At 53.8% G+C, this 10,352-nt stretch overlaps 1 protein-coding gene across 1 annotated transcript; it reads right to left on the bottom strand.

Moving 5' to 3' along the window:
- Positions 1-172: 172 nt before the first annotated feature.
- LRRN2 (leucine rich repeat neuronal 2) lies at positions 173-5,709 on the bottom strand. Its single transcript, XM_066335753.1, has one exon. It carries the CDS (start codon positions 3,617-3,619, stop codon positions 1,565-1,567), a length of 2,055 nt encoding a protein of 684 aa, XP_066191850.1. The 5' UTR covers positions 3,620-5,709; the 3' UTR covers positions 173-1,564.
- Between the last annotated feature and the right edge of the window lie 4,643 nt (positions 5,710-10,352).

Raw genomic sequence — 10,352 nt, 5'->3', positions numbered from 1 at the left:
GGGATGTTCCACCAGCCCTCACCTATCCTTTAGGATAAAAAAAAAAATTCCTCATTTTTGAGTGATAAGTGGCTTTAAAACAAAAACATTTTGAAGGATAAAATAATTCCTTTACAGCCGCATTTGCCCGCTTTTCAGGCACCATTTTCCCCTTTCCAGGCAGAGTTTTTCCTCTTTTCAAATACATTTCTTCCTCTTTCCAGGCAGGCTTTTCCCTCTTTTCAGACAGACTTTTTTCCCCCTTTCCAGGCAGATTTTCCCTCATTTTAGGAATTTTTTTCCCCTTTCCAGGCGTTTTTTCCCCTTCCAGTGTCTGCAAAATCCCTCGGGAATGGCAGCAGCAAAGCCTCTGGATTTGGACCAATCCCATCTCCTCTGATCCCATGGGATCATCCACCCCATGACAATTCCAAGCGGGATTTTTCTCCTTATCCCAGCGGTTTTTTGGGATGGATGCTGCTGGAGAAGGCAGAGCTCACTAGAGGGCCCCCATGCCCGGCTCCTGCCGCTCTCCCTCCTTCCAGGATCCGCATTCCCGGCTGGAAAAGGACACAATCCCATCCCTGGGGGGTTAGTTTTCCTCAGCTCCCAATCCCACAAATCCAAGTTTTTCCTCCCCATCCCAAATCCCAGCGATGCCCCTCGGACTCCTCCAGATGCATCCCAACATTCCCAGGTTTTTTTTCCTTGAACCCACAACTTCTTCCCCTCTTTCCTTCCTATTTTTCTTTTTGGTTTTTGTTTTTTTGTTTTGTTTTGTTTTACCCTTTATCCACAAAAACTTTAGGATCCAGGATCCATCCAGCCCCACAGGGAAGTGTCACCGTCCCCATTTCCCGTTCTTTTATCCCAAATCCCTTCCTGCTTCCCCCTCAGGTGACAGCAGTGCCAGAGCAGTGGGTGACACTTGGCTCAATTATCCCAACGCTCAAAAAAACCCCCAGAAAACAACCCCAAACTCCACATGAATCCCAAAGGAAAAAAAAGTGGTTTTTTTAGGGTTTTTTTTTAGTTTTTTCTTGTATTTCCAAAGCAGGGACTGTCCAGCGAGGTGACACTGGGAATGCTTTGTTTAGTGTTCCCAACGCTCCAAAAAAACCCCAAAAAAGAAACCCCAGACCCCACACAGATCCTAAAGGAAGAAACCTTTTTTTAGGTGGTTTTTTTTAGGTTTTTTTTTGTATTTCCAAAGCAGGGGCTGTCCAGCGAGGAGGTGACACCTCTGGGGTGTCCCTGGTGCCAGGGGGACGCAGGTTTGGGGTTCCTCTTTATGGCTCTTCACCCACTCGGGGCATTGTCCCCACAGCGTTCTCGGTCCCCTCCCGTCTTCCCAGCGGGGTTTTTTTGGGATCCACGGCCAAATCCAGCCCCTCCACACAGATCCAAGACCACTAGAGGCTCCTCTCCCATGGATCCAGAAGCTCCTCAAGGTCATATCCACAAAATCTCATTTTTTCCCTCGCCATCCGTCTGGTTTTTTTTTTGTTAAAAAAAACCCTTTTCCCCCCTCCCCACCCACCCCAAAATCCCTTTAAACCCTCCCCCCAAAAAATTCCATCCTCCCTCAGCACTCGGGAGGCGCCGCCTGCACCTCCACGGCCAGGAGGTGTCCGCGGGGCCGCACGGGATAAACCACGCGCACGGCCGCTCCGGGCGACTCCCGCCGCGATCCCGCCCGCGCCGCCGCGCCCAGCAGCAGCAGGCACAGCAGCAGCGCCGTCACCAGCGTCCCCTGTCCCCACGGCGCCACCCCTCGGGCGGCCTCTTTAGTCCTGGCGGTGACACAGGCCACGCCGACGGGCGATGCCACCAAGGCGACGCGCAGGCACGCGCGGTACTCGGTGTCGGGGCGCAGCCGCGTGACGTTGAAGCTGTGGGTGCCCGCCGGGATCCGCGCCGAGCCCAGCCGGGAGCCCGGCGCCACGCTGGCCCAGGTGAGGTTGGAGGAGACGGCGTTGAGGCTCGGCCTCCAGGCCAGCAGGACGTGGTGTGGCTGGACGTCCACCACCAGCAGCTCCAGCTCGGCTTGACCCAAGGGGAAGGAGCGGTTGACCAGCACTCGGACGCCGCGGGTGTCGGCGCCCAGCAGGTTGTGAGCCACGCACGTGTAGAGCCCTGCCTCGCCCACCGTGATGCCACGGATCTCCAACGTCCCTTCGGAGTGCACCTTAAACTTCCCACCATCACCATCATCACCATCATCATCACCACCCCCAAAGGGCAGCAGCTTCACCCCGGACGGCGTCACCCAATAAATCTCCGGCTCCGGCTCCGCCAAGGCGCGGCAGTGCAGCTCCACGTCGTCCCCAACCTCAGCCTCCAGGCGGGCGGGGATGCTGCGTGCCGAGATGAGCGGCAGGCACTGCTCCGTCATGTCGCGGAAGGGGACGTCGCGGATGTGGCGGCGCTGGAGGTCGGGCGGCTCGGCGCAGAGCGTGGACTGCGGCTCGATGAAGCGCACGCGGGGCCGGGTGCTGTTCACCCAGCGGATGACGCAGTCGCAGCGCAGGGGGTTGCCGTGGATGCTGATCTCCTGCAGGTTGGGCAGCGACTCCACCGTCTGCCGGTGCAAGGCACTTAGGGCGTTGTTGTTGAGCATCAGCGTCTCCAGCTGAGGAAGGTGCTGGAAGGCCTTGGGGTGGATGAAGGACAGCTTGGGGTTGTTGGTGACGTCCAGCTTGGTCAGCTCGGGGAGGTTGATGAGGGCGAACTGGTCGATGGACACCAGCTCGTCCATGTTGTTGAGGCCCAGCTCCTTGAGGTGCAGCATGTTGGTGAAGTCGCTCTGCTTGACCCTCTGCAGCGGGTTCTTGTTCAGATCCAGGAATTTCAGGCCGGGCACCTGCTGCAGAGCCCTCTTGGGGACATCCGCCAGCTTGTTGTCGTAGAAGGAGAGGCTCTCCAGGCTCCTCAAACCCTCCAGGGCGTAATCCGAGATCTCCCGCAGCTGCATCCCGGCCAGCACCAAACTCCGCAGGTTGCCCAGGGGCCGGAAATTCATGTCCAGGATGGCGTCCACCTTGTTCCCTCCCACCATGAGGATCTCCAGGCTGGGCAACATCTGGAACCAGCGGCTGTCCAGCGTCCTCAGCAGGTTGGAGTTGAGGTGGAGCCGCAGGAGGCTGCCCAGGCCGGCGAAGGCGCGCGGGGCGATGCTGCGGAGCCGGTTGTGGTTCAGGTAAAGCTCCTGAAGGTTTCCCAACCCTGGGAAGCTGCCGTCGGGCAGCTCGGAGAGCTGGTTCTCCTCCAGGTGCAGGCTGAGCAGCTGGGGCATGTTCCTGAGCCCGAAATCCCAGACGTCGGAGAAGCTGTTCTGCGACAGATCCAGCTCCGACAGGTTCCGCAGGTAGCCCAGCTCGCCCTGCTCCAGCCTGGCGATGTTGTTGCTCTGCAGCAGCAAGGTCTGCGTGCCCTCGGGCAGCTCGGGCGGCACCGAGGTGATGAAGAGGTCGTTGCAATCCACGGTGGCCGCCTCCCGGTAGGCGGAGCGGGGAGTGTACCAGGGCCGGATCTGGCAGACGCAGCGCGGGGGACACGCCACCCTCCAGGGCACCGTGGGCATGGCGCTGGCGGCCACCACGCAGCACAGCAGCAGGCAGCTGGGCTGGAGGCCTCTCATTTTGGGCTGCAGAAGGTCACAGGGAGCATCCAGAGCTGAGGTGACAGCGGTGACAGCGAGGTGGTGGCTGTATGAGGGGATGATCCATGCGAGCTGCTGGAAGTCGGCCCCTTGCCCGAAATGGGAGCTCAAAGCACTGGGGCACCTCAGTCACAGCTGGGCCTCCTCTTCCTCCCCAAAGGAGTCGTGCCCGCGCTCGGCTGCATCTTCCCGGCTCCTCCTGGAGGTCATTCCTGGGGAAACAGCGAGGGTGGGTCAGGGGGGGATTCGGGCTGCTGGGGAACGAGGGGCAGGGACAAGGAACAGGTTGGAGAGGGGAAAAACTGGGTACGGGAATCCTGGGACCCTTAAAACTGCCCAGCAAATCCATGAGTTCTGGTTTGTGTCCATGGAATTCACTGCGCCCTCCCATCCCAGGGAATCTGCCCAGGACCCCCTAAAACAAATCCATTAATTCCACTTTATATCCATGATTTAACTGAGTCCACCCATCCCAGAGAATCTGAGTGGAATTGTCCCGTGGAATCTGCCCAGGACCCTCCAAAAAAATCCATGAATTCCACTTGATATCCCTGATTTAACTGTGTCCTCCCATCCCAGAGAATCTGACTGGAATTATCCCATGGAATCTACCCAGGACCCCCAAAATAAATCCATGAATTCCGTTTTATATCCATGCTATTTTCTGTGCCCTCTCATCCCAGAAAATCGGGGTGGAATTTTATCCCATGGAGTCTGCCCAGGACCCGCAGCAGCCCCTGGATCTGGGGCTGAACAGACCCAGAGCTGTGGGGTTTGGGAATAAATATCCCTGGGGATAATTATTAATCTTCCTGTGGGCTCTGCTTGCTGCTCCTCATCCTCCTCAGCTCCAAATTCCCCCACCCAGGAGCTCCAGCCCCTCCAATGAGATATTCCTTAGGGAAAAAACCTCCCGGGAATGCTCAGGGATGGGTTTGAACCCCCCCAGCACCTCCTGCTCCTCTCCCAATCCAGCCAGAGCCAGTTTTCATTCCATGATTTCCTGTGGTTCTCCTGCCTCACGCTGACCCCAATCCAACCTTTTCTTCCCTTAAAAGCCTCTCAACCCAGCAGGAAAGAAAAAAAATCCCCAAACATTCAAAGAGTGGGAAAAGCAAAGTTTCTGTTTTATCCCCTGGAAAGGGCTCCCGAGCCGAGTTTATTCCGCATCGACTCCTCCTGGATCGATCCCGGTTTTTTCCCTTCCTTTCCTGCTGCTTTTAAAGCAGCTCCTGCACAAGCAGCATGAAAGGGAAGGTTGGATCCATCGATTCCCGCTTCCCTCTGATGGATCCACACCTTTCCTTTTAAGTGCTCCGGTGATTTTGGGTCTATAAAAGTCTCCAGCTGTTCAAATATCTCGGGAATCTTTTCTCCTTACAAAAAAAAAAAATATATATATATATATATATATATATATCTAAAGAATAATTCGGCCGTGGGATCCCAACATCTCTGGAACGTGCAGATTGAGGCTGAGGGGGCCAAATCCTCGTTTTTCCTGGCTGGAGGCTGAGCCTGGATGGGGGAAGCCACAGGAACCTGCAAGAGCGTTTTGGGGGAGGATGGAAAAAATAAACCACAACCAGAACAACTCCAGGGGCAAAACAACAATTCCAGGGCCAAAACAACAATTCCAGAGGCACAACAACAATTCCAGAGGCAAAACAACAACTCCAGGGGGAAAACAACAACTCCAGGGGGAAAACAACAACTCCAGAGCCGAGACAATAATTCCAGGGGCAAAACAACAACTCCAGGGGGAAAACAATTCCAGAGCCGAGACAATAATTCCAGAGACCAGACAACAACTCCAGAGGCACAACAACAACTCCAGGGGCACAACAACAATTCCAGAGGCACAACAACAATTCCAGAGCTCAGACAACAACTCCAGGGGCACGACAACAACTCCAGAGGCAAAACAACAACTACAGGGGCAAAACAACAGCTCCAGAGTCAATACAACAGCTCCAGAGGCAAAACAAAAATTCCAGAGCCCAGACAACACTTCCAGAGCCCAGACAACAATTCCAGAGGCAAAACCACAGCTCCAGAGGCGAGCCAAGAGCTCCCGCGGCTGGAGGTGCCGGGCTCATCTCCCAACCCTCCTCATTAAAACGCAGCCGAGGAGCTGCGGCACAGAAGCGCCGAGATCGGAGGCGGCCGGAGCTCTTGGCTGCTCCCGGCTGCGTTTGTTATCTCCTGGCTGCCTCCCAGACGAGCAGGAATAACAGGGATTGTGTTATCGCCCTCCCTGCCTGCGGAGAGGCAGGAGAATCGGGGAAAAAAATAAAATAAAATAAACTATAAATCCCATCCCGGCGCACAAAAGAAGGATTAAGTGAGGGGAGAAGCGGCTGGAAAAGGTGGCGGTGCTGATGGGTTTGGAGCGGATCCTGGCGGCTCCAAACCCTGCCCGGTCTGGCCTTGGATAATTCCAGGGTTGAGGAAAGCTCTGCCGGGGCCTCGCCACGCTCGTGGGGAAGGATTTATTCCCAAAAATCCCGTCTAACCCCACCCTCCTTCTGCTGGGAAAACTCCAAAACCGCTTTTCCCCAGTAAAACTCCTGGCTGGAACCTCAGCAGGGACTTTTCCAGGTGTTCCTCGCCTCGTGTAAATGTTACTTTTTTAGGGAATAACCTCCCGAAATGGCAGCTGGAGGCTGCTGGGAGGGACACGGGGTGGCACAAGGGGACACGTGTGGGGACATCGCTGCCCCACGGAGCGTCACCCCTTGGGTTTAGGCGGTGGGAACAGCCCAGGAATCCCAGGAAAACCCTGGAATCCCAGGAAAAGCCTCGTATCCTTCCCTCTGTGCCCACAGGAGCTGCCTCTGGGTGGCACAAACCTCGGAGGTGACAGCTTTGTCCCCTCCTCTGTGTGGCACATCCCGGGCTGTGGGAAGCCTCAGATCCATGATTTTTAACCAGGAAATCTCAAATCTGTAATTTTTAACCAGGAACCTCAAATCCATGATTTTCAAGTGGGAAGCCTCAAATCCATGAATTTTCAGCCCGGAAGTCTCAAATCTGTAATTTTCAACCAAGAAAGCTCAAATTTTCAGCCAAGAAACATCAAATCTGCGATTTCCAACGAGGAAGCCTCAAATCCCTGATTTTCATCCAGGAAGTCTCAAATCCCTGATTTTCCACCCAGGAAGCCCTCAAATCCCTGATTTTCAGCCAGAAAACCCTGGAAGGCTCATCTCATTTCATCCCTCAGCCCGTGGGGGTAACTGGAGCATTTGGAATTCTCCAAATTCCACGATGGGAGGGAAAAGCTCTGCCCCTGGAGGAATCCAGCGCTGACTGGGGACGTGGAATTTTACCCGGATTGTCCTTCCCTTTGGAAAATCCAGGTTTTTCACCTCCCTGAGCCACGCTGGGCTGCAGCTTCTCTGCATTTTTGGGAGTAACTCCAGCCGCTGGCAGCGGCTCCGGGCTGCAGCAGGAGCTGAGCTCCGGCCGTGCCCATTTCCCAAATCCCACATTTCCAACGGCAGATCGGGAACATTCCGGGCAGAAAAGGGGATGGGGAAGGAGGAAAAAGATCATTTTGGGGGTATTTATCTCCCTGCCATTTTTATTATTATTATTATTATTATTATTATTATTATTATTATTATTATTATTATTATTTGCAGAATTTAGGGCGGTTTTCCTCCCACAGAGGGAATTCCATGGAATTTTCGGATCTATCCAGGCAGAAGAATCATAGCTGAATCCCCAGAATATTCTGAATATTCCCTTCCCGCCTGTTGCTGCCTGGTTTTTCCAGAGCCATCCCCAGGATCTCCTTCCTGAGGGATGATTTAAACCCTTCAGCCTCTCAAAACCATCGCTGAGGGTTCCGGGGAAAGCTTCCAAGTGGAATTGGCTTCCAGATTTTGGGAAATTCTGTCATCAGCACTGCTGCAGTCCCTGCGGTGAGGAGCTGTGAGCCCTCAGCATTCCCAGAGAGAGATCCGGGACTTCCTGAACATCCCAGAAAAAGTTCAGGATTCCCTGAGCATCCCAGAGAGATCCAGGATTCCCTGAGCATCCCAGAAAAAGTTCAGGATTCCCCGAGTATCCCAGAAAAAGCTTAGGATTCCCTGAGCTTCCCAGAGAGATCCAGGATTGCCTGAGATTCTCAGAGAAGTTTGGGATGCCCTGAACGTCCCGGAGAGATTCAGGATTTCCTGAGTATCCCAGAGATGTTTGCAATTCCCTGAACATTCCAGAAAAAAGTTTAGGATTCCCTGAGTATCCCAGAGAGGTTTGGGATCCTCATCCCATCCCCTAAAGGGAGCTGAGGGATTTTAGGGAATCAGGCCGCGTTTTTTCCATCCTGTGGATGCAGTGGGAATTCTCAGCGTCCACATCCCGCCGGAAAATCCCTCTCAGGGAGCTCTGGGAAAGGCTCGATCCTCTCCAAATCCCATAAAACCAGCTCTGCTCCACCCAGGGCACGGCGGGGACATTCCCAGTGACCTTCCCGGCGGGAATGATCGATAATTAATTCGTCATTAACGCCGCCTCCCCGCCTCTTCCCCCTCCAAGGGCAGCCACGGGAATGTCAAAGGGTTTGATTTCCCAAATCCACGTGGTTTCCCATAAATTGTGGGATCGAAAGGACACAGAACGGGATAAATCCCGGCTCCTGAAACTCCCCCAGGCGCGGAGGGGAAATCCAGGTTATTAAAAGTGAGGAAAAAAAATCCGGGAATAATTCCCTGGATGCGATTAAAACCAAATCACTCCTGTTATTTCTCCAGAGGTTCCTGTGGCTGGGAGAGATATTCCTGTGGGTGGGAAAAATATTCTTGTGGTTGGGAAAAATATTCCTGCTGCTCAGAGCTGTTGCTGCCGGTGGGAATGCTGCAGAGGGAAGAGGCTGGAGAACCAGGAATCTCACTGGAAAACTGGGAATTTTGCTGGAAAACCGGGAATTTCTCTCAGGCATTGATGCTCCACCAGGCCCTTTCCACTTCCAGCTTTTTGTGTCTCCATCCCTGGATGAAGCTGCTCCTCCCTGAGGGAAGGGAGGCAGGGATGGGGCAGCGATTCCAGGGTATTCCAGGGCTGAGGGATGGGGTCACAAAGAGCTGGGAGACCCCCGGGGCTGCTCCCAGGGAATTCCAGCTCGGGGAAGCGCCCTGGGATCAGAGCCGTTCCCAATCCCAGGAAAACCTCTCCCAGTTTTTATCCTGGAGCATTTCCAGACTCTGTAAAAGCTGGGAGTGACCAAACCCATCCCGACCCTATGGAATTCCATCCCAGCAGGATCCGGGATTCTCCTGGGAGAGCTTCTGGATCCTCTGGAATTCCTCTGCTGGCAGAGGTGGCCCAGCTCCCAATTCCCGACAAATTCTTCCAAGTTCTGGAATCTCTGGCTGCAGGTCAGGGCCAAAAGGAGAGAAGCTCCAGCAGTAAAAAAAAACCAAAACCAAACCAAAACAAAAAAATTAAATCCAATCTTTTCAAACAGGAAAAAAAAAATTAAAAAAAAAAATTAAAAAAAGCGGCGGATGCCAAGGAGACATCGGGAATCCTCAGGAAAATGTACGGTTGCCGTGGCAACTGCCAGGCGCGGCTCCGGGGCACGGAGCGGATCCGTGGGATGGCAAATCCCTCTGGAAGCGCCGGGAAAGGCTCGGGGAGTTGGGGAGGGGATGGAGCCGAGCTGCTTTTATGGAATTTTGGGCGTTGAGCCTCTCCCGCGGTTCCCGGAGAGGGATTTTCCAGGGGGATGTGGATTCTGAGCAATCGCCCCTTGTGCCCAAGGAGTGGAAAAACATTCCCTGATTCCTGGTAAATTCCGGTTCCTGCTGATCTGGGATAAAATCGTCCCGTGGGGGGCTGGGAGAGGAGGGAAAAGGGAATTAATCCACTGAGGGTGAGCTGGGTTTGGAGCTGGAAAGGCCCCGGGGAGGGAAGGAAAAGCTTTGGAATCCCAGGAACCTCCCGGCTGCTCGTCCTCCTCATTCCCATGGAAAATCCCCTCAGTTTTCCGGGATTCTGAAACGGGAAAACCTGGGAAATGCAGCAGGAAAAGCTGATCCCTGTCCCCAGAGACCTCGAGGGCTCCTGATGGAACCAAATCCATTTCCCAAATCCAATTCCCAAATCCATTTCCAAGTTCCAATTCCCAAATTCAACTCTCAAATCCATTTCCAAATTCCATTTCCCGAACCCATTTTCCCAAACCCGTTTCCCAACACGAGCGTGGGCCCAGCAGGAGAAAATTCCCTCTTTCCCATCTTTTCAGCGTCTTGGGAATTCCAGGAAAACTGGGAAAATTCCAGGGAAACTGTGAACAACCCTGCCCATGGAAAGCAGCATTTCCCCAAGAGGATTTCACTGGGAAAAAAAGGGAGCCGAGGAATTCTTAAAAAGCCATAAAAATATCCCCAAAATCCCTTTTTTTAAATCAAGAATTCCATGGAAAGGGAATCCCAGTGCGGATGGAAATTCAGGGACCTGGAATTCCGAAGGACTGACCCTGATCCTGCCCCTCGGTGCTTCCAAAGGGATAAATCATTCAAAACTCCGGGAATTTGGGAATGTGGGAACTTCCCGGAGCCAGGATTGGGCCAACTCATCCCGGGAACTCGTGGGAGTTGGGAAAAGTGACTCAGGAAAACGGAACCTGGCTCAGAATTTTCCACGGGAATCCAAACATTCCAGGGAATTCCGCAGCAATTTGCAAATCGGGATCAAAGCCGCC

The sequence above is a fragment of the Sylvia atricapilla genome, chromosome 25 (genome assembly GCF_009819655.1).
Source record: "Sylvia atricapilla isolate bSylAtr1 chromosome 25, bSylAtr1.pri, whole genome shotgun sequence".
NCBI classification, from domain to species: Eukaryota; Metazoa; Chordata; class Aves; order Passeriformes; family Sylviidae; genus Sylvia; species Sylvia atricapilla.
The sequence above is the reverse complement of the archived record's forward strand: the minus strand, read 5'-3'. Positions and strand labels throughout refer to the sequence as shown.

Excerpts from the sequence above, each read along its gene's own strand:
- LRRN2 (XM_066335753.1), bottom strand. The coding sequence starts at position 3,619 with ATGAGAGGCCTCCAGCCCAGCTGCCTGCTGCTGTGCTGCGTGGTGGCC.